The sequence below is a fragment of the Eleutherodactylus coqui genome, chromosome 4 (assembly GCF_035609145.1).
Source record: "Eleutherodactylus coqui strain aEleCoq1 chromosome 4, aEleCoq1.hap1, whole genome shotgun sequence".
Taxonomy (NCBI): domain Eukaryota; kingdom Metazoa; phylum Chordata; class Amphibia; order Anura; family Eleutherodactylidae; genus Eleutherodactylus; species Eleutherodactylus coqui.
The window spans coordinates 297914933-297939433 of record NC_089840.1 but is presented as its reverse complement, the minus strand read 5'-3'; the positions used below and the strand labels follow the sequence as shown (position 1 = coordinate 297939433).

At 52.2% G+C, this 24501-nt stretch overlaps 1 protein-coding gene across 1 annotated transcript; it reads left to right on the top strand.

Moving 5' to 3' along the window:
- Positions 1 to 426: 426 nt before the first annotated feature.
- DCLRE1A (DNA cross-link repair 1A) lies at positions 427 to 23278 on the top strand. The gene is made up of 10 exons (XM_066601474.1): positions 427 to 531; positions 4834 to 5263; positions 7939 to 9048; positions 12528 to 12661; positions 13498 to 13616; positions 15086 to 15229; positions 17896 to 18041; positions 18979 to 19133; positions 19271 to 19412; positions 22031 to 23278. The coding sequence occupies exons 2-10, from the start codon at positions 4843 to 4845 to the stop codon at positions 22186 to 22188; spliced, it is 2529 nt and encodes an 842-aa protein (XP_066457571.1). The 5' UTR covers positions 427 to 531; positions 4834 to 4842; the 3' UTR covers positions 22189 to 23278.
- Positions 23279 to 24501: the final 1223 nt, after the last annotated feature.

Sequence of the window (24501 nt, the reverse complement as noted above, 5' to 3'; positions counted from 1 at the left end):
TCCCAGGACTCCGGTTACCAGGCAACGGCCGCTGCGTCCCGCACTTTATATTCCGCTCAGCACATTCGTGCCTCTGCCCTCAGTGAGAGTCTGTATAAGTCATAACATATAGCAATAACAGTACAAGCCAATGTACTTGCGTCAGGATCCCGCCTCAGGCTTCATAGTTGTGAAGGGAAGAATGTTTCTAATTTTCAGTATTGTGGCGAATGTGTCAGGAAGATGAATAGATTTACGTCGGAGGTTGGATGTTCATTACTTTACTGTCGATTCGACACTTTTACAGTATTGTAATAACAGTATTAATCAATAATCGAATAAACGGGTAGAAATAACTTAGTCCACATTCATAGGTGGCGATTAGATTTACAAGAAGCTACTTATGTGCTGTGAAGGAAATGGTCGGAAAGTGCGGCGGCGGATGTGCAGGCAGCGCGGGGAGCAGAATGACCGGGAAGAGCGGGAGGGGACGGAGCGCCGCGGAGCGGGAACAGCGGGGACGGCAGGGACGGGCGGACCGGAGCCGGCGGGGTATGTTGTCTTTTCAATGTAACCAAATCAATAGGGAGAGAGGAAAGTAAAGCAGTCATTGTGATATTTTTTGCCACAATCTGCATCAGTAACTAAAAACAATTGTGATCCGATATATAATGCGGGGCGTGCGGAATACTCAATTATTACAGGAGAAATCACCCAACCGCCGCACCACGGGACGCCAGACCGCGGTATCACATGACTCTAGACCGCCGCATCACATGACTCTAGACCGCGGTATCACATGACTCTAGACCGCCGTATCACATGACTCCGGCCGCCGTATCACATGACTCTAGACCGCCGCATCACATGACTCTAGACCGCGGTATCACATGACTCTAGACCGCCGTATCACATGACTCCGGCCGCCGTATCACATGACTCCGGCCGCCGTATCACATGACTCCGGCCGCCGTATCACATGACTCTAGACCGCCGCATCACATGACTCTAGACCGCCGGATCACATGACTCTAGACCGCCCCATCACATGACTCTAGACCGCCGGATCACATGACTCTAGACCGCCGGATCACATGACTCTAGACCGCCGGATCACATGACTCTAGACCGCCCCATCACATGACTCCGGCCGCCGTATCACATGACTCTAGACCGCCCCATCACATGACTCTAGACCGCCGTATCACATGACTCTAGACCGCCGTATCACATGACTCCGGCCGCCGTATCACATGACACTAGACCGCCGGATCACATGACTCTAGACCGCCCCATCACATGACTCTAGACCGCCGGATCACATGACTCTAGACCGCCGGATCACATGACTCTAGACCGCCGTATCACATGACTCTAGACCGCCCCATCACATGACTCTAGACCGCCGTATCACATGACTCTAGACCGCCCCATCACATGACTCCGGCCGCCGTATCACATGACTCTAGACCGCCGCATCACATGACTCTAGACCGCCGTATCACATGACTCTAGACCGCCGCATCACATGACTCTAGACCGCCGGATCACATGACTCTAGACCGCCGGATCACATGACTCTAGACCGCCGGATCACATGACTCTAGACCGCCGGATCACATGACTCTAGACCGCCCCATCACATGACTCCGGCCGCCGTATCACATGACTCTAGACCGCCCCATCACATGACTCTAGACCGCCGTATCACATGACTCTAGACCGCCGTATCACATGACTCCGGCCGCCGTATCACATGACACTAGACCGCCGGATCACATGACTCTAGACCGCCGGATCACATGACTCTAGACCGCCGGATCACATGACTCTAGACCGCCGGATCACATGACTCTAGACCGCCGGATCACATGACTCTAGACCGCCCCATCACATGACTCTAGACCGCCGTATCACATGACTCTAGACCGCCCCATCACATGACTCCGGCCGCCGTATCACATGACTCTAGACCGCCGCATCACATGACTCTAGACCGCCGTATCACATGACTCTAGACCGCCGGATCACATGACTCTAGACCGCCGCATCACATGACTCTAGACCGCCGTATCACATGACTCTAGACCGCCGTATCACATGACTCCGGCCGCCCCATCACATGACTAGACCGCCCCATCACATGACTAGACCGCCGTATCACATGACTCTAGACCGCCGTATCACATGACTCTAGACCGCCGTATCACATGACTCTAGACCGCCGCATCACATGACTCTAGACCGCCGCATCACATGACTCTAGACCGCCGCATCACATGACTCTAGACCGCCGTATCACATGACTCTAGACCGCCGTATCACATGACTCTAGACCGCCATATCACATGACTCTAGACCGCCGCATCACATGACTCTAGACCGCCGCATCACATGACTCTAGACCGCCGCATCACATGACTCTAGACCGCCGGATCACATGACTCTAGACCGCCGTATCACATGACTCTAGACCGCCGCATCACATGACTCTAGACCGCCGCATCACATGACTCCGGCCGCCGCATCACATGACTCTAGACCGCCGCATCACATGACTCTGGACCGCCGTATCACATGACTCTGGACCGCCGTATCACATGACTCTAGACTTCCGTATCACATGACTCTAGACCGCCGTATCACATGACTCCAGACCGCCCCATCACATGACTCTAGACCGCCGTATCACATGACTCTAGACCGCCGCATCACATGACTCCGGCCGCCCCATCACATGACTCTAGACCGCCGCATCACATGACTCCGGCCGCCCCATCACATGACTCCGACTGTGGTCTTGCCTTGTTTTTGAAAAGCTGATTTTAAAAAGCCAGAATTTCTGCTCCCCTCAAACTCCCAAACCTCTGCTTGCTGTCAGTGAATGAATCTGTTTTATTTACATCCAGAGGCAGATAAAACCTCAAACCGGTTGTCTTATGAAATGGCGTCCTGCACCGCCGCCCAGCGGACGAGGATCTGGTGGTCCGATCACAGAGACCAATTAACTCACAGCAGTGGTCAGAGATGGCGGCAGCCGAGCGCTATGGCATGTCTGCTGGCCAATAGGAAGGAACAGAGCGCCGGCCGCGCTCCGCTCACTGGGGACCCCCATCCTCAGCGGCCGCCACCGGTCAGACACCAATCGCTTGTCTGGAGGATACGGGGCCTTATACCTTCAGCGCCCGTTCACACGGGAAGGGGGGGAGGTGTCTCCGCAATTGGCACGGAGCGCCGCGGTAACCCCGCCCCTCAATCCCCCGCCAATCTGCACAACTCCATGTTGCAGACTGACAAGGGCTTCGTCCTGCCGCCAGTTCTGCGCCAAAATCCATACTGAGACTTGCGGATCTTGGTGTGGAATTCGCAGCGTGGATTAAGGGTGCATTCGTGGGACCGTAAATATTCGGTGTAGCGCCGTGAATGCGCCGCCGTGTTTTCAAGGGGTTACTTGACAGCTGCATGTTGTTTACGTAGAGAACACAAGACCAGCGTGTCCTACTTTTGTCGTATTGCGCACTGAATAGCGCGGTGGAGTCACCAGGCGGGCGGATGTATGCAGGTAGCGGCGCGTTCAGGCAGATCACCCGGAGTTCTTGCCGTTTTTTTTCAAACGTGCTTAAAAAAAACTCGCTACTCAGAAATGCGCAGAGAATCATCTTCTCTCGGTCCGTGAATACATCGCTGCTTGTTGCCTGCACTGATACATTGTAACAAACCCTCAGCACAGGAGAGATCTGAGCTCTTCATAAGGAGCCGTCTGCACTGATACATTGTAACAAACCCTCAGCACAGGAGGGATCTGAGCTCTTCATAGGGAGCCGTCTGCACTGATACATTGTAACAAACCCTCAGCATAGGAGAGATCTGAGCTCTTCATAGGGAGCCGCCTGCACTGATACATTGGAACAAACCCTCAGCACAGGAGGGATCTGAGCTCTTCATAGGGAGCCGCCTGCACTGATACATTGTAACAAACCCTCAGCACAGGAGAGATCTGAGCTCTTCATAGGGAGCCGCCTGCACTGATACATTGTAACAAACCCTCAGCACAGGAGAGATCTGAGCTCTTCATAGGGAGCCGCCTGCACTGATACATTGTAACAAACCCTCAGCATAGGAGAGATCTGAGCTCTTCATAGGGAGCCGCCTGCACTGATACATTGTAACAAACCCTCAGCATAGGAGAGATCTGAGCTCTTCATAGGGAGCCGTCTGCACTGATACATTGTAACAAACCCTCAGCACAGGAGGGATCTGAGCTCTTCATAGGGAGCCGCCTGCACTGATACATTGTAACAAACCCTCAGCACAGGAGAGATCTGAGCTCTTCATAGGGAGCAGTCTGCAATGATACATTGTAACAAACCCTCAGCACAGGAGGGATCTGAGCTCTTCATAGGGAGCTGCCTGCACTGATACATTGTAACAAACTCTCAGCACAGGAGAGATCTGAGCTCTTCATAGGGAGCAGTCTGCAATGATACATTGTAACAGACTGCCAGCACAGGAGGGATCTGAGCTCTTCATAGGGAGCCGCCTGCACTGATACATTGTAACAGACTGCCAGCACAGGAGGGATCTGAGCTCTTCATAGGGAGCCGCCTGCACTAATACATTGTAACAAACCCTCAGCATAGGAGAGATCTGAGCTCTTCATAGGGAGCCGCCTGCACTGATACATTGTAACAAACTGCCAGCACAGGAGGGATCTGAGCTCTTCATAGGGAGCCGCCTGCACTGATACATTGTAACAAACTGCCAGCACAGTAGGGATCTGAGCTCTTCATAGGGAGCCGCCTGCACTGATACATTGTAACAAACCCTCAGCAGTGTTTTGTGTTTCCTCTTTAGGGTTACACGATGTCGGACGATGAAGACGATATTTGGGGTTATAAATCCATCCGGAAATGTAAAGTGTCGGATCGCCGCGTGGACGAAGTGGGGGGACGAGGGAGAGGATCGGGGGGACGAGGGAGAGGATCGGGGGCACCAACCCAAAGAGGGGGTAACAGGAAGAGGAATGCACCAAGGAAGACTAAACCCCCCCGGTCCCTCGCTTCACCCCGGCCGGAGCAGAGCGTTCACGGACCGCGCTGCCAGGAGAACGTACCGTCTACGCCAGAGAGAGCTGAAACCATGAAGACCCCGAGTCCCGTGACCCCCAAGAATACACCCAGCGGCCATTGTCCCAGCTGCCAGATGCCGTTCGCCATCCTCCTGGTACAGTCGCCTCGGTGGCATGTGAGCGAATGCTTGGACGCAGTGCCAGCTGCGCAGACAGGTACCGGCGCACCAGTTACCCTGCAGCGGGGTCATAGCTGTCTATTGGTGCTGGAGGAACAAAGATGGCCGCTCTGCTGACTGCCTGACGCGCTGTGTATAGTGTGTATCTGTGGTCTGACTGGTCGGCGCAGCTCATGGGGGCGGCGCTGACAGACCACAGTGGCATGTAGTTTCGCCATCAGACATGCGCAGTACAGATTGATTCATTTTCTTAAACTCCTGCTTTTCCCCACAGAATCCGCGGCCCGCCCGCAATGTTAATGCAGACAGGCCGCGGGTCGGACGATTCCGTTGACTTCCGTGGAAGCCGTCCGTGTGGGAACCGCAGTAAAATGGAGCACGCTGCGACTTTTCATCCGGCAGTGGAAAGCGCTGTTGGTTTCCACTCGGTTGCAGGAAGAATCTTTTTTCCGTAGCGCGCCGTGGAGGGTTATAGCTGCGGAATCCGGAGGCGGACGCCGTGTGCGGGAGGCCTTATACTCAGCGCACACTTAGCTCCGCCTGTAACGCGCATATCTGCTGTGTTTTTAAACCCCGTGGCGCCAGAATAAGATGCGCCAGACATGCATAAAACGTGATCGGCCCGATGTAACCCGATTGGTTTTATAGGACTGTACATTAGGCGCCTGGGAAATATAGACGTATTGCGCCGCCCAAACGCCCGTGTGAGTGCGGCACTAATGATGCGTACCAATACACAGAGTGGACCAGGTCGTTGTCAGAGGTGGTGGTGCGGCCATCTTTGTTGCTCCAGGGTCACTTCAAGGGGTTTTACTACTAAACTTGTTTATGCCCTACCCGCAGGATTGGGGTAAAGGTCTGGCGGGACCCCCAGCTATCTGAATGCCCCATTAAAGTGGAGCGCTGGGGACACGCCGGCCCGCCGCTCCATTCACTTCTATGGGCAGGTGGACAATCTCCCTTCATCCTATAGAAGCGACTGAAGCCGCACATCCCCCACACGGGGCATTCGGGGGGCCGCTCCCAAGATTCCTGGGGGCCCCAAACATCCGGTGGTGGTCAAAGCCCTTTAACCCTGAGGGAAGCAAAAGCTCCCATGTGGATCCTTACCGCCGATCCTGACGGGGAGGGCGGAGTTAATTCTTATCAGGGCGGAGTTAATTCTTATCAGGGCGGAGTTAATTCTTATCAGGGCAGATTTACACGAGTCGGTTTTGGCCGCAGCCGCGAAAACTGCATCAAGAATTCCCTGTAAATCCGCACGCGGTTCGCCGCCAGTTTTGCAGCTTTCATTAAGTTTCAAAGGGTACAAATGCATTTAGGGCCGTTCCCGCGCAGAGCGGAGGCTGCAGGTTCGCCGCACGGAAAATCCGCAGCATTTATAATCTGATCCTCGTGGGTGGGGTTTTATCGACTGTTGTCTACACAAATAACCCGCGCCGATTCTGCATCAGGGCTGACAAGTGGCGCAGATCTGCAGCGCTTCATTGCGGACGTCGCTACTTCTCACGCCGGGTGAAATCCGCATCATTTGTGACTTGCGTGCCCAAAGCCCAGTGCTGACCATCTTACGGTTTTTCACCCCTGGTGTATACGCTAAATATTTTGCACCTGGTCAGAAATCTCCTCCGCGCACTGCAGACTAAATCCGTAGCGCGAATCGACTCGCGGTTCAGATATGAAATCCTCAGCGAGTCGCCTTATGCTGCACATTGTCACTGTTTACAATGAGGGGCTGAAATCCGTGCGAACGGCTGTGGAGAGCGCCCCCCGTATCCTACACCAGTCACAGGTAGGACTGCATCGCAAACCACCAGGCTGCGCGGTAAAACCGCGTGCAGATTGTGATGCGCAGAGAATCGCCTGATGCAGATATTTGTAGGAATGAGCCGGGTCTGGTGACCGTCCCATCAGGCACTACGGAGATGCTCCATGACCACCGAGTCCTCCCGCCAGCCCCCAGGGCATTGTGTGCCGTATGGTGACCCCGCTGCAGTGAGCGGGGGTCTTTAGGACCACTCTCACACGTGCGTCTTTTACTGCGTGTTTTGAATGCTGCGTTAGAGCGCTCCCATTGTTTGCCCCCCAGACATGCGCTTGAATGCGGCGTTTTCTAACATCGTGATTTTTGAGTGCTGTCTGCTGTATTTTACAGCGTTTTTGCGCTTTATAACACTCTCATCACCCATCACAATCATGGGGTGCGTGAAAAACCGTGTCCAGAGGCAGTAACCCGCATCCGAACACGGCAGTAAATTTACAGCAAAACGCCGCGATTTACTGCCACTGTGAGAGTGTCCTTATGCAAATCAGGAGGGAAAAATACCCCTACGGCGCCATCTAGTGGGTGGCGACATTCCTTCAAATCAAAGTGACTTATAGCAAGTCTTATCAATGATTAAACCAAGCCAGTATCCATGCACAGACAGCTGTTTCGGGGTATTCGTCCCTCCTCAGTGTGCAGCAGGCCTCTGGAGACACCTAGGGGTGAGTGGGTCAGGTAGTGGTATAGCCTCTCCCCCAAGGGGATCACCCAGAAGGGTGTGGTGACACCTAGAAGGTGAGTAGGGAGAAGTATAAGGCCATGCTGGCTCCTCTGGGAAATGTATGCAAATAAGGAAGATGGAGCATACCTCGTTATCGTGTCCTCGGCGCAGGGTCACAATCTGCTAATTAACGGATGGTCTTTCCCTTCTCTGATGCTTCTTGCAGAGTGTCCGGACGGGCTGCGCTGCTCCTCCATGCTTCCTTCTCACTACAAGCGATACTCGCACTTCCTGCTGGCGCAGAGCCGGGCGGCGGATGGGACCTCGTTTTCTCCACCCTGGACCCCTGATGTCACTTTACCTAAAGCTGCCATTCCTAACTGTTTCAGTCCCGCAAGAGCCAACGCCTCACCCGCTAGAAAGAGCCCAAAGTTGAAATCCGCCAAGTCCCGGTCCCCCTCCAGCAGCTCCCAGGAGTCGGTGCCGCGGACGCCGCTGGATGCCTGGCTGCTGTCACCATCTAAAGCCTCTCAGAGCTCCTCATCCTCATCCCAGGAAAGCTTCAGCGATGTCCCTGCGGTCCAGTGCCGCCCCCCACCCCAGCAGCACTCCGACCTGTGCGACAGCAACATCTCCTACTCCCCTCTAGTCAGCGACCAAGAGCTGTTCAGTGACGACGAGGGCGACTTGGGAAGATCATCTCCGGACAGCGCTAAAGTAATAGAGACCCCCACGCCGGGCAGTAATGACCAGATGCTGGGCGGTCGCCATGATAATGGGGGCCGCACCCGAACTCAGCCGGACAGAGCAGAGGTGATGGGGGCTGATTACTGGTCCAGTATTAGTGAACGGTCCCCAGGGCGGCTCTGGGCAGCGGCCGACCGCATCTCAACTAGCCAGCGCCATGTACTTCCTATTAAGTCAGAAGGAAGCTCTCAGCCTTGTGCCCTGACCCCCCAGCTCCAGCGCACAGTAAAGCCCGCATCACAGAGATCCCCCATCACGCCAGCTGTGCCCGCTGCCAAAGCCATGAAGCAAATGGACATTGGAGTTTTCTTCGGCTTAAAGCCCAAAGTGGCGCCCGCAGCGGCGAAGGGGCCTGTAAAAACCCGAAGCCACGACACCGTTGCCTCGCAGAGTGAGAAACCGCCCAGGAAAAGGAAGGCGATGGGTTCCTCCAGTGATGCTGCTGGAGCTGCAGAGAATATTAGTGGCATCCCGCTGCCCGCAGCCACAGGAACCCAGAAAAGAGGCGGCAAGAGGTTCGGGCAAAACTCCAACATGGGAGAGTGGGGGAGGGGAAGGAAGCAGTGTCCGTTCTACAAGAAGATCCCAGGTCAGTAGATCCGTAACGCACTTGTTACACCTTGCATCACATCGTGTCAGGAAACTGTGACTACTAGGGGAGCCGTGGGCGTAGTAACTGCAGCATATCAGGAGACTGTGACTACTGGGGGAGCCGCGGGCGTAGTAACTGCAGCGTGTCAGGAGACTGTGACTACCGGGGAGCCGCGGGCGTAGTAACTGCAGCGTGTCAGGAGACTGTGACTACTGGGGCAGCCGCGGGCGTAGTAACTGCAGCATGTCAGGAGACTGTGACTACTGGGGCAGCCGCGGGCGTAGTAACTGCAGCGTGTCAGGAGACTGTGACTACCGGGGAGCTGCGGGCGTAGTAACTGCAGCGTGTCAGGAGACTGTGACTACTGGGGGAGCCGTGGGCGTAGTAACTGCAGCATATCAGGAGACTGTGACTACTGGGGGAGCCGTGGGCGTAGTAACTGCAGCATATCAGGAGACTGTGACTACTGGGGCAGCCGCGGGCGTAGTAACTGCAGCGTGTCAGGAGACTGTGACTACTGGGGGAGCTGCGGGCGTACTAACTGCAGCATATCAGGAGACTGTGACTACTGGGGGAGCCGTGGGCGTACTAACTGCAGCATATCAGGAGACTGTGACTACTGGGGGAGCCGTGGGCGTAGTAACTGCAGCATATCAGGAGACTGTGACTACTGGGGCAGCCGCGGGCGTAGTAACTGCAGCGTGTCAGGAGACTGTGACTACTGGGGGAGCTGCGGGCGTAGTAACTGCAGCGTGTCAGGAGACTGTAACTACTGGGGCAGCCTCGGGCGTAGTAACTGCAGCGTGTCAGGAGACTGTGACTACTGGGGCAGCCTCGGGCGTAGTAACTGCAGCGTGTCAGGAGACTGTGACTACTGGGGCAGCCTCGGGCGTAGTAACTGCAGCGTGTCAGGAGACTGTGACTACTGGGGGAGCCGCGGGCGTAGTAACTGCAGCATGTCAGGAGACTGTGACTACTGGGGAGCTGCAGGCGTAGTAACTGCAGCGTGTTAGGAGACTGTGACTACTGGGGGAGCTGCGAGCGTAGTATCTGCAGAGTGTCAGGAGACTGTGACTACTGGGGGAGCCGCGGGCGTAGTAACTGCAGCGTGTCAGGAGACTGTAACTACTGGGGGAGCCGCGGGCGTAGTAACTGCAGCATGTCAGGAGACTGTGACTACTGGGAGAGCTGCGGGCGTAGTAACTGCAGCGTGTCAGGAGACTGTGACTACTGGGGCAGCCGCGGGCGTAGTAACTGCAGCGTGTCAGGAGACTGTGACTACTGGGGGAGCCGCGGGCGTAGTAACTGCAGCATGTCAGGAGACTGTGACTACTGGAGGAGCCGTGGGCGTAGTAACTGCAGCATGTCAGGAGACTGTGTCTACTGGGGCAGCCGCGGGCATAGTTACTGCAGCGTGTCAGGAGACTGTAACTACTAGACGAGATGCGGGCGTAGTAACTGCAGCATGTCAGGAGACTGTGACTACTGGGGCAGCCGCGGGCATAGTAACTGCAGCGTGTCAGGAGACTGTGACTACTGGGGCAGCCGCGGGCGTAGTAACTGCAGCGTGTCAGGAGACTGACTACTGGGGGAGCCGCGGGCGTAATAACTGCAGCGTGTCAGGAGACTGTGACTACTGGGGGAGCCGCGGGTGTAGTAACTGCAGCGTGTCAGGGGACTGTGACTACAGGGGAGCTGCGGGTGTAGTAACTGCAGCGTGTCAGGAGACTGTGACTACTGGGGAGCTGCGGGCGTAGTAACTGCAGCGTGTCAGGAGACTGTGACTACTGGGGGAGTACGGGCGTAGTAACTGCAGCGTGTCAGGAGACTGTGACTACTGGGGGAGCCGCGGGCGTAGTAACTGCAGCATGTCAGGAGACTGTGACTACTGGGGCAGCCGCGGGCGTAGTAACTGCAGCGTGTCAGGAGACTGTGACGACTGGGGAGCTGCGGGCGTAGTAACTGCAGTGTGTCAGGAGACTGTGACTACTGGGGAAGCTGCAGGCGTAGTAACTGCAGCGTGTTAGGAGACTGTGACTACTGGGGGAGCGGCAGGCGTAGTATCTGCAGCGTGTCAGGAGACTGTGACTACAGGGGAGCTGCGGGCGTAGTAACTGCAGCGTGTCAGGAGACTGTGACTACTGGGGGAGTACGGGCGTAGTAACTGCAGCGTGTCAGGAGACTGTGACTACAGGGGAGCTGCGGGCGTAGTAACTGCAGCGTGTCAGGAGACTGTGACTACTGGGGAGCTGCGGGCGTAGTAACTGCAGCGTGTCAGGAGACTGTGACTACTGGGGAGATGCGGGCGTAGTAACTGCAGCGTGTCAGGAGACTGTGACTACAGGGGAGCTGCGGGCGTAGTAACTGCAGCGTGTCAGGAGACTGTGACTACTGGGGGAGCCGCGGGCGTAGTAACTGCAGCGTGTCAGGAGACTGTGACTACTGGGGAGCTGCGGGCGTAGTAACTGCAGCGTGTCAGGAGACTGTGACTACTGGGGGAGTTGCGGGCGTAGTAACTGCAGCGTGTCAGGAGACTGTGACTACTGGGGGAGCTGCGGGCGTAGTAACTGCAGCGTGTCAGGAGACTGTGACTACTGGGGGAGCCGTGGGCGTAGTAACTGCAGTGTGTCAGGAGACTGTGACTACTGGGGGAGCCGCGGGCGTAGTAACTGCAGCGTGTCAGGAGACTGTGACTACTGGGGGAGCTGCGGGCGTAGTAACTGCAGCGTGTTAGGAGACTGTGACTACTGGGGGAGCCGTGGGCGTAGTAACTGCAGCGTGGCAGGAGACTGTGACTACTGGGGGAGCCGTGGGCGTAGTAACTGCAGTGTGTCAGGAGACTGTGACTACTGGGGGAGCCGTGGGCGTAGTAACTGCAGCATGTCCATTTAGGAACCACCCTTTGCCCGATGATCAGGCCGTATGAAGCGTCAGCTGATCGCATCTTTTGTGCAGCCGCTAGAGTCCTCGTTGGCGTCGCGTCTCCCAGGCATCGCCAATGCTGACATGTCTGAGTGTTGGTTGCCCTTCCTGAATCGGTCTGCCGGTTGCTGGAGTCCAGTCTGGTCGTGTAACGGTACCTTCACACGGGGCAACCATCACCCCGATTCTTACTGGAAATGGCGTATTTGGGTGCTAATCGTCCTGCGTAGGTGCGGCCGCTGCCAGGCGCTGAACGGGAAGTCGCTCACCTGTCGGTGTTGCTTGGTCTTTAACAGAACTCCAAACCAGCGACTGCCGGCCGTGTGACCAGGAGCCGCTCAGCGGTAATGAAGAGATGGGCGCCTGGAATGGCCCGTCCCGCTCCGCCTTCATTCAGTGAATGACTGTGTGGGTCGGCCGCGTCGGTCTGTGTGGGTCACCAGTTTGTAATTGACGTCCCTCTCTTGCTCCTATGGGCATCGGTGCGTCTGCAGGTCTCTGCCACTAGCGCTGCCGTAAGCTTTGTCATTGACGTCCCTCTCTTGCTCCTCCAGGCACCGGTTTTTCAGTGGATGCGTTCCAGTACGGGGAGATAGAAGGCTGCGCTGCGTACTTCCTCACCCACTTTCACTCGGATCATTACGCCGGCCTCACAAAGAAGTTCCGTTTCCCGATTTACTGCAGCAAGGTGCGACCGCCATTCTGTTCATTCTAACAGCTTAACCCCTTCAGGACCTCAGATGTGTCACTTTTAGTGGCCAAAGGGCTGGTCGCAAATAAAGCTTAAGGGGTTTGTGCCTTGATATCCACCAGGTGGGGTATAACTTTCTGATCTGTGGGGTCCTGAAGTTCCCCCAATAAACAGCGGGGGCGCACATGCCAGCTGCACCTCATTAACCTCCATAGGATTGCACATGCATGACCACCACTCCATTTATGTGGGGGGCTTCAAAGCCCTGTTGTTGGAATCAGTGGGGGTCTCAGCAGTCAGAAAGCTATCCTGTATTCTTCACCGTGTTTTAAGATCTCTGCTTGCTGGGTCAGCTCCAAAATCTCTGCCAGTACGAACACAGCTGAATGCTTGTTACAGTGTATCAGCAGAGATTTTTATGATGGTGAAGAAGTGAAACAAGTCAAAGTATATTTTTTGTCTGTTGCATTGGGGGGCGCAGCTTAGGCCGGGGGTATAGCTGCTGCCACTAGGAGGCGACACTAAGCAGAAAAGTGTTAGCTCCTCCTACCAGCTATACCCGCTTCCCAGCAGGCACCAAGCTAAGTGTCCATAGGAGGCCGACCTCTTCATTCATCGGTCTTGGACTGCAGGGCTGCAGGGCTGGTGTTAGACTGGAGCTGACCACCCTGTTGTCGGCCCGACCTCAGAAGACGGTCTCACCTGATAACTTGTGGCGCCATGAGCACGCTGGCCGGTGGTCGGCCTCGCCCACGGACCCCAGGGCTTTTGGCATGTCCGTGTGTTGTGTTCAGGATATTGATGCGCCATCTGATGCAAATGTTGTCTTTCAGATCACGGGGAACCTGGTGCAGAGTAAGCTGCGGGTAGAGAAGGAATTCATCCACTGCCTACCCATGTACACGGAGTGCAGCGTGAACGGCGTCACAGTGGTGCTGCTGGACGCCAACCAGTACGTATCCGCCATGCCAATCCTACTGGGTCGTAAGACCCCTTCAGCCTGGAATGAAACCTTCTGGAACTTTCTAGTATGCTTTGTTGTGAACTATTCCTCACAGATTTCAACATCCCTTCTTGCTGTCAGTGAATATGGCCGATTTCACACGGCCAAGAAAATCGCGCGAGATTTGTGCTTTGTGAGACGCATCAATGAGGTCATCTACAAGAGCCATCTTGGGGGTTATTTTTGTTCAGATTGCGGTGCACAAAAGTCGCGGCATGCCTCATCCTCGGAACACATAGCCCATTGTCTTCAATGGGGCCAGAAAACCCATTTTACAGGGTGCTATGCGAGGTTCCCCATTGAAAACAATAGGGAACACTTGGTGATCCGCCGCTGCGGTGAAAGCCGCGCCGAAGGATCACAACGGAAGAGAGTGCAGGCATTTTTGACACGAAACCGCCTCACACGTTGGGTACCTCGTACGTTGGCCAGAGCGATGGCCCCGATACCGCGCTCGCCTACAGCTGGCTGCACACAACCGGGTTGGATCCCGCATGCGGGAGCCGTCAGCGCGATCTGACCCTGCGCCGAGCCGCATCTGCGTTTACCTGTATTTCTCTGTATTGCGGACGGATCGCCGTCGGACCGCAGCACAGATTATTATTATTTTTATGCTAGGCAATGACCTCAATGGAAGCCGCCCACGCAGAATGCGCAAAAATAATACATCCCGCGATTTTCTTCCCCTTAAAACGGATATCACAATGGCCGTCCGCTCTGGGAGCTCACACGCCAATGTTGTATTCTTTCTAATGCATGCAGAATGCCGCGGATCGTCTGCGCGGGTGGCGATCACGGGTTCTGCAATGTAAATCCGGCCGTGTCCAGCCGGCCATAGACTTAATTTGGATCTACCCAGAGGGTGAAAACTGGTCCGGACGTAACACTTCTCACAGCTGAGGGTTTGTTCCAATTGTATCCATTCTGGATAATCCTCTGTAAGATTAACATCCTGGATTCCAGAATGATACCTGCACTGATACATTGTAACAAACAGGACAGAAGAGAAGGATACTTACTCCAGAGTATTTGGACTGGACACAATTGGAGCAAACCCTCAGCTGTGAGAAGTGTCCATAGCATTACAGCATAGGCTGGTAATACGGGTGGCATACAGCAATGAGAGATCTGCAGGGAGAAGAGGAAGGGATTGACCCCGCAGCTACACGGCGACTATAGCCGCGGCACGGGTCATGTGGCCGAGGGTCACAGTGCAGCCCTGCGACTTCACAATGGGAAGCAAGTTAGTGTGACCCGACAATCACAAGAAATCCAAACCTGCTGAATGTCTTGCAGTTGTCAGTTGCTGTCATGGCAGATTGTGAACTGGGGCGGATGTTTGTGCAGAACGCTCCATATGAACCTGCCGGTGTGTACAGCACTGTACTGAATGACCATTTCCTCCTCTTTCCCCTTAGCTGTCCGGGGGCGGTACTGCTGCTCTTCATCCTGCCCAACGGCACCGCGGTATTACACACAGGAGACTTCCGTGCAGACACCTCAATGGAGCGATATCCAGCGCTGCTAGGCCGGAAGATCCACACCTTATACCTGGACACCACGTAAGGCCATTGTCCAAGAGCACAGAAACGTCACTGTGTACACACATTACTTATCCTGTACTGATCCTGAGTTACATCCTGTATTATACTCCAGAGCTGCACTCACTATTCTGCTGGTGGAGTCACTGTGTACATACATTACTTATCCTGTACTGCTCCTGAGTTACATCCTGTATTATACTCCAGAGCTGCACTCACTGTTCTGCGGGTGGAGTCACTGTGTATATACATTACTTATCCTGTACTGATCCTGAGTTACATCCTGTATTATACTCCAGAGCTGCACTCACTATTCTGCTGCTGGAGTCACTGTGTACATACATTACTTATCCTGTACTGATCCTGAGTTACATCCTGTATTATACTGCAGAGCTGCACTCACTATTCTGCTGGTGGAGTCACTGTGTACATACATTACTTATCCTGTACTGATCCTGAGTTACATCCTGTATTATACTGCAGAGCTGCACTCACTATTCTGCTGCTGGTGGAGTCACTGTGTACATACATTACTTATCCTGAGTTACATCCTGTATTATACTCCAGAGCTGCACTCACTATTCTGCTGATGGAGTCACTGTGTACATACATTACTTATCCTGTACTACTCCGGAGTTACATCCTGTATTATACCCCAGAGCTGCACTCACTATTCTGCTGGTGGAGTCACTGTGTACATACATTACTTATCCTGTACTGATCCTGACTTATATCTTGTATTATACTCCAGAGCTGCACTCACTATTCTGCGGGTGGAGTCACTGTGTACATACATTACTTATCCTGTACTGATCCTGAGTTACATCCTGTATTATACTCCGGAGCTGCACTCACTGTTCTGCTGGTGGAGTCACTGTGTCCATACATTACTTATCCTGTACTGATCCTGAGTTACATCCTGTATTATACTCCAGAGCTGCACTCACTATTCTGCTGCTGGTGGAGTCACTGTGTACATACATTACTTATCCTGAGTTACATCCTGTATTATACTCCAGAGCTGCACTCACTATTCTGCTGATGGAGTCACTGTGTACATACATTACTTATCCTGTACTACTCCGGAGTTACATCCTGTATTATACCCCAGAGCTGCACTCACTATTCTGCTGGTGGAGTCACTGTGTACATACATTACTGATCCTGTACTGATCCTGAGTTACATCATGTATTATCCTCCAGAGCTGCACTCACTATTCTGCTGGTGGAGTCACTGTGTACATACATTACTTATCCTGTACTGATCCTGAGTTACATCATGTATTATCCTCCAGAGCTGCACTCACTATTCTGCTGGTGGAGTCACTGTGTACATAGATTACTTATCCTATACTGATCCTGAGTTACATCCTGTATTATCCTGCAGAGCTGCACTCACTATTCTGCTGGTGGAGTCACTGTGTACATACATTATTTATCCTGTACTGATACTGAGTTACATCCTGTATTATACTCCAGAGCTGCACTCACTATTCTGCTGATAGAGTCGCTGTGTACATACATTACTTATCCTGTACTGCTCAGGGGTTACATCCTCTATTATACTCCAGAGCTGCACTCACTATTCTGCTGGTGGAGTCACTGTGTACATACATTACTTATGCTGTACTGCTCCTGAGTTACATCCTGTATTATACTCCAGAGCTGCACTCACTGTTCTGCTGGTGGAGTCACTGTATACATACATTACTTATCCTGTACTGATCCTGAGTTACATCCTGTATTATACCCCAGAGCTGCACTCACTACTCTGCTGGTGGAGTCACTGTGTACATACATTACTTATCCTGTATTTATCCTCAGTTACATCCTGTATTATACTGCAGAGCTGCACTCACTATTCTGCTGGTGGAGTCACTGTGTACATACATTACTTATCCTGTACTGCTCCTGAGTTACATCCTGTATTATACCCCAGAGCTGCACTCACTATTCTGCTGGTGGAGTCACTGTGTACATAGATTACTTATCCTATACTGATCCTGAGTTACATCCTGTATTATCCTCCAGAGCTGCACTCACTATTCTGCTGGTGGAGTCACTGTGTACATACATTATTTATCCTGTAGTGATCCTGAGTTACATCCTGTATTATACTCCAGAGCTGCACTCACTATTCTGCTGGTGGAGTCACTGTGTACATACATTACTTATCCTGTACTGACCCTGAGTTATATCCTGTATTATACCCCAGAGCTGCACTCACTATTCTGCTGGTGGAGTCACTGTGTACATACATTACTTATCCTGTACTGATCCTGAGTTACATCCTGTATTATACTCCAGAGCTGCACTCACTATTCTGCTGGTGGAGTCACTGTGTACATACATTACTTATCCTGTACTGATCCTGAGTTATATCCTGTATTATACTCCAGAGCTGCACTCACTATTCTACATTGCATTCACAATTGTTCAGGCTTTAGAGCCTAAATCTCCCAGCATTCCCCTCTTCAGTGCCTGCACAGTGCTTGCTCTGGTGATTCACATTCTGGAAAGTGTCCTCTTTGCAGCAGCCCCTGTACTATAGAAGATGAGGTAGCCTATTGGTGTATGGTTGTTCCTAACAAGCAGCAGACTAGTGAGCGCAGCTGTGGAGCACGCAGTCGTCTGTGTAATGCACACTTCTTCCCCTTTAGTAACATTGTCTCCTCTCTTGCTTGCAGGTACTGCAGCCCGGAGTACACCTTTCCCCCGCAGTCGGAGGCGGTGCAGTTTGCTGTGACTGCTGCGTTCGAGACGCTGACCCTGCATCCTCGCACGCTGGTGGTCTGCGGGACGTATTCCATAGGGAAGGAGAAAGTGTTTTTGGGTAACTTTTGGGATAAATCCTGTTCAGGGCCCCAAATTACAGATGATGTAGAGCTCTATCTCTTATAGAGACTGGTGCACTGGACTACTAGCACAGAGGGGGCGGGACAGTATTCTGTAGCTCCTCCCTATTGTCTGCTAGGGACACTACAGGGGAGATGCTGCAGATCCTTCACTGGGCTCTGACGGCTCAGCGCAGCAGCTCTCCGTAGCTCTGCTATATCAGTAACTCCACCTCTACTAATGTATGTACACAGTGACCCCACCAGCAGAATAGTGAGTGCAGCTCTGGAGTATAATACAGGATGTAACTCAGGGTCAGTACAGGATAAGTAATGTATGTACACAGTGATTCCACCAGCAGAATAGTGAGTACAGCTCTGGAGTATAATAGAGGATGTAACTCAGGAGCAGTACAGGATAAGTAATGTATGTACACAGTGACTCCACCAGCAGAATAGTGAGTGCAGCTCTGGAGTATAATAGAGGATGTAACTCAGGATCAGTACAGGATAAGTAATGTATGTACACAGTGACTCCACCAGCAGAATAGTGAGTACAGCACTGGAGTATAATACAGGATGTAACTCAGGAGCAGTACAGGATAAGTAATGTATGTACACAGTGACTCCACCAGCAGAATAGTGAGTGCAGCTCTGGGGTATAATACAGGATGTAACTCAGGATCAGTACAGGATAAGTAATGTATGTACACAGTGACTCCACCAGCAGAATAGTGAGTGCAGCTCTGGAGTATAATACAGGATGTAACTCAGGATCAGTGCAGCATAAGTAATGTATGTACACAGTGACTCCACCAGCAGAATAGTGAATGCAGCTCTGGAGTATAATACAGGATAATTACAGATCATGTAATCTGCACAATGTCCACTTTTCTGTGTGTCTTGGAGTTTATTGCTTCTTTCTTCCATTTGCAGCGATCGCTGATGTCTTGGGTTGTAAGGCTTGCATGTCCCAAGATAAGTATAAGACGATGCAGTGTCTGGAGTCTGATGAGATCCTCGCCCGGGTGACCATAGACTGGCACAGTACAGCTCTGCATGTCCTTCCCATGATGCAAGTGCACTTTAAGGTAGGTTCATTGCTCCTCTGGTAAGTACTCCTGCATATCCTTGTTACACAGACGTCCGCTTCACCCGTGTGGCCACACAGTTATCTTTGATCATGGAGACGGAGTGTCTTCTACCATCCTGCCCTTTGTGCTTGCAGGGTCTTTACGCCCACCTGAATAAGTTCTCTGGCAAGTATGACCGCGTCTTGGCCTTTAAGCCGACAGGATGGACGTATTCTGAGGGCTGCAGTTCAGTGGCTGAAATCAGGCCGGAGATCCGAGGAAAAGTTACCCTTTATGGTACGTGTAGTGCCTCTTGGAGGTATACTAACCCTGAAGTGCAGGTGCCTCTCTGAGCATCTTATCATTTACAGTCCACATTCTGTACAGATTAATTTCATATTGTAATAACTTTATAATGGTTCAGCGTGCCATATTCTCTGTATGAACGGGTGCATGGTAGAAGTCTCGGTGCCTGCAGCCACCACTAGGAGGCGCCTCTGCATAAGGCTTTATCAAGCTCCCTCTTTAAACCATATGCAAGGGATAGGAGTTCCCCCTAGTGGTGACTGTATACATCTGTATACACGAAGCTCCCCCTAGTGGTGGCTGTATACATCTGTATACACGGAGCTCCCCCTAGTGATGGCTGTATACATCTGTATACACGGAGCTCCCCCTAGTGGTGGCTGTATACACGGAGCTCCCCCTAGTGGTGGCTGTATACATCTGTATACACGGAGCTCCCCCTAGTGGTGGCTGTATACATCTGTATACACGGAGCTCCCCCTAGTGGTGGCTGTATACATCTGTATACACGGAGCTCCCTCTAGTGGTGGCTGTATACATGGAGCTCCCCCTAGTGGCGGCTGTATACATCTGTATACACGGAGCTCCCCCTAGTGGCGGCTGTATACATCTGTATACACGGAGCTCCCCCTAGTGGCGGCTGTATACATCTGTATACACGGAGCTCCCCCTAGTGGCGGCTGTATACATCTGTATACACGGAGCTCCCCCTAGTGGCGGCTGTATACATCTGTATACACGGAGCTCCCCCTAGTGGCGGCTGTATACATCTGTATACACGGAGCTCCCCCTAGTGGCGACTGTATACATCTGTGTACACGGAGCTCCCCCTAGTGGCGACTGTATACATCTGTATACACGGAGCTCCCCCTAGTGGCGACTGTATATATCTGTATGTAGTGAGCTCACCCCAGTGGTGAGTGTATAGCTCAGTATACAGGGAGCTCCCTCTAGTGGAGGCTGCAGGCAGACAGAAGTGTATGCTGTAGATGTGCAGGGGATTTGGTGCTCTGTATCATGGGATCAGACCTCTGACTCCTAAGAACGTTATATTAGGAAACCTACAACAGCATTTTGGATTTTTCAAGGTCATAAGACCAATCGTAGTGGGGGGGGGGGGGGGGCGCTCTATGAAGTTGGATCAAAACGTCAAACTTTTCATTCAGTGTTTAACCCCTTCCTGCATATTAGACCCCCTAATTTTAGTTCACCTAGCGCAGTGGGGATTTTCCAGCAGCTGCGCCACCAGCAGCGGGTGTCGGCCATAGCATGTAGCTGAGAACCTGCCTCTGTGGCCGGAATCTGATCTACCTTTGAACCCAGCTGTTTAACTCTTCAGGTGCTGCAGCATCTGTGTGGTGTGACAGGGAGCGGCTGCCTCTCCTCATTGTGAATAGATATGGGGGGTTGCGGGGCTAACATGGAATATTTCTTATCTGTTGCATTGGGGGACAGAGCAGCCACTAAGCAAAGAAAAGTGTTCTCTCCTTCGACCAGCAGTACCCCTCCTGCAGGCACCAAGCTAGCCAGGTTTAGCTTGGTGTCCATAGGAGGCAGACACCTTCTTTCTCTAGAGAGTGGGGTTGGACTTATGCTATAGCTCTGACATTCTGTGGGGGGGTTGTAGAGGCCCCCCGCTTCCTAGTACCAAATTCCCATGCAGACAGTCAGAGCCGTTATGTCCCAACTGTCTCCCATCGAGTCGGGTGGCAGGTGAACCATCTGTACTCCTCCTGTCCAGCCTCCCCCATCTGTTGAACTGGAACGGACTCCCTCTGCGGTATTGGACCGTACCGAAAGTCTTCCCATACAGAGTTTGAAGATGTTTTTTTCAGGAAATCACCAGCATAGTACACTGCATTACTCATGTGCTGCATTCTACTAAGTGTATGACCGCAGACCTGGAGGCCTTTTTCCATTGGATCCTCATAAATCGTACTGCAGGTTGGCAATGCGTGACAGAAAAAACTCCCCCCTCCCCCTTCCTTTTTTTTTTTTCTTTTAACCCCTGTGAAAATGTTTAGATACCATGGTCAGCAATGACTGTAGCATCTGTGGGGTTAAACTGTGTAAAGGAGTGATTAGATGATCACGTTCTCATCATTTCACTCCTTTTCTAGGAAAAACCCCATATGTGACAGTCTGAGAACAAATATACTCTCTTATGAGTGGGGGGTGATAACGTGTACAAAAATCCATGCCCCCCCTTCCCTGCTGCGAGGAGAGAGAGGAGATCACAGAGCTTTCTGCTGCCGCTGGTCCCCTCCCTCCCTCCTCCGCACACACTGACTGCAATGACCGCTGTAGATTCAGTATTCCCGGCCCCACTTCACACGGCTGTAGCTGCTGTTCTCTAAGGGTTATGGACCTGCTTTTGGTGTCATTTTAAAGCCAAGAATCTTAGTTGTTAGGTGAAGCACCAGCCGTATACAGCAGAGTGAGCTCTGTCCGTCCAACTATAATGCCATTGTCTTGCAGAAGGAACAGGGCTTGTTATAAACTGTTGGGGGGTTAAGAGAACTCAGAAAACCCTCTAAGGGGTTAACGTGTGGGGTCTGATTGGCCGTCCTGGTTTCCTCGTCTCTGATCTCCTTTGCATCTTGTTGCAGGCATCCCGTACAGCGAACACAGCAGCTACTCCGAGATGAAGAGATTCGTGCAGTTCCTAAAACCTCAGAAGATCATCCCGACCGTCAACGTGGGGAACGGGAAATCCCGCGCGGCGATGGAGAAGCATTTTACCGAATGGCTTTCAGAAAGCAGATGAGGAGGTCCTATAATGTCCTCGAACGTACCGGCACTTTATTGTCCTCATCGCACGAGGAGTGAAAGACGGACCGGATGGTTAAAGGGGGGCTCCGGGGTCTTGTGACTACATCACTGCAGAATACTAAAATCTGTGACTTTCCACTCATCAAGATCTCTGCTTGCTGTCAGTGAATGGGAGAGTCCATGAAATCCAGAGGCTTTTGTAGACTGAAGGCGACTGCAGCAAACGCTCAGCTGTGAGAAGTATTAAGTATTACTTGTTTTCAGTCTGTTGCTGCAGATTATTACTGTCCTCAGTGTAGATGAGGCGGGCAGAGACTGCGCCACACTTATCACAGTGTGCCAGCTGTGGGATTTGGCACATTGTGCAACCCATAAACCACCTCTTGTACAGATTTAGGTCTAAATAAAGGCACCTGATATTAATTTTGCGCACTTTATGACCCCTCAGCCCCTCCCCTTTTCAAGACCCTATTTAAAGCTGTCTATTGAAGCGTAACGTGTAACTGGCGCTTGGCATGTTTGCCATACTTGATACAATGTGAGATAACTGCCACATTCTGTGTCGTAAACTTCCACTGACGCACATATTCACTGACTGCTAGCAGAGATCTTGAAAATTGCCCGGAAAGCAGAAAGTGTGTTAAAAAGTTTCGGAACGTCTTGTTATATAAGAAGAAGTTAGTATTTATGATGAACATCTATAAATTAAGGGGAAGATCCACCCAGACCGTAAACCGATACCGCGTGGCGGGAGCGCTTAGCGGCAAGAAAAATACTGCTGCATGACAACCCGCCTCCCTTATCATCCGCCAAGTGGTGGTCGGACGGCGTGCAGCTTACAGGGAGCCGAGCTGCGGCTGGTCATGGACGCTCGCTGAACTCCATCTGCTGCTCAGGGTTACAGTGTAGGATCTGCCGCCGTCTTGTCGCTGCCGCCATCTTGTCTGTCCGGTGTCATGAAGCCGTCTTTATGATAACACAATTATTTTATTTAATAGGAAGCGTGTAAATATCTAATAAGGGGTCATTTATAAATCATGTGGGGGTTTGAATAAAATAAATAAAGCTCTTAGGATTTTCATAAACGTTTCCAGAACATTCATTATTCTGCGTCTCCAACTGAACGTCGTTATCAGATTCTCCAGTCGTGAAAGGGGTTAAAGCGGTGTGTGCCTGATACAAAGTATCCAAACTGCAGACGGTTACATGATGAAATTCTGCCTGCCTGCAGCCACCACTAGGGGGAGCTCACTGTATACAGTGTGACAATGTCTCTGAGGGTGAGATCGGCAACGACACGAAGGACTCCAAAAGTGCATAAAAACTTATTTCACTCTTTATTTAAGGCAACAAAGAAAAGCAGCACAAAAGTCCATGCAGAAAACAGATGCAACGCTGCACCACGCAGGGTGCTCAGATGGATTCCTCCTCAGGCTGTCAGGCACTGACTCCCTGGAGCTGCAGTCTTTTATGCTCCACTAACGGGGTCAGTGCCTACAGCTGAGCTTCCTGAGAACTAGAGTGAAGTTGTGGACTGCCAACCTGTCCAGACTAAAAGCCTGGGAGGGAGAGTCACTCCATCCACAACTTCACCCTTTAACTGCCTACAACAGATATATACAGGCACCACTAGGGGGAGCTCACTGTATACAGATATATACAGGCACCACTAGGGGGAGCTCACTGTATACAGATATATACAGGCACCACTAGGGGGAACTCACTACATACAGATATACAGTCGCTACTAGAGGGAGCTCACTGTATACAAATTATATATATGCACCACTAGGGGGAGCTCACTGTATGCAGATGTATACAGCCACCACTATGAGGAGCTCCCCATATATACAGCCACCACAAGAGGGAGCTCCCTGTATACAGATGTATGCAACCACCACTATGGGGAGCTCCCTGTATACAGATATATACAGCCACCACAAGTGGGAGCTCCTTGTATACAGATACATACAGCCACCACTAGGGGGAGCTCCCTGTATACAGATTTATACAGCCACTACTAGGAGGAGCTCCCTGTATACATATGTATGCAGCCACCACTAGGGGGAACTCCATGTATACAGATTTTGCAGCCACCACTTGGGGGAGCTCCCTGTATACAGATGTATACAGCCACCACTAGGGGGAGCTCCCTGTATACAGGTGTATACAGCCACCACTAGGGGGAGCTCCCTGTATACAGGTGTATACAGCCACCACTAGGGGGAGCTCCCTGTATACAGGTGTATACAGCCACCACTAGGGGGAGCTCCCTGTATACAGATATATACCGCCACCACTTGGGGGA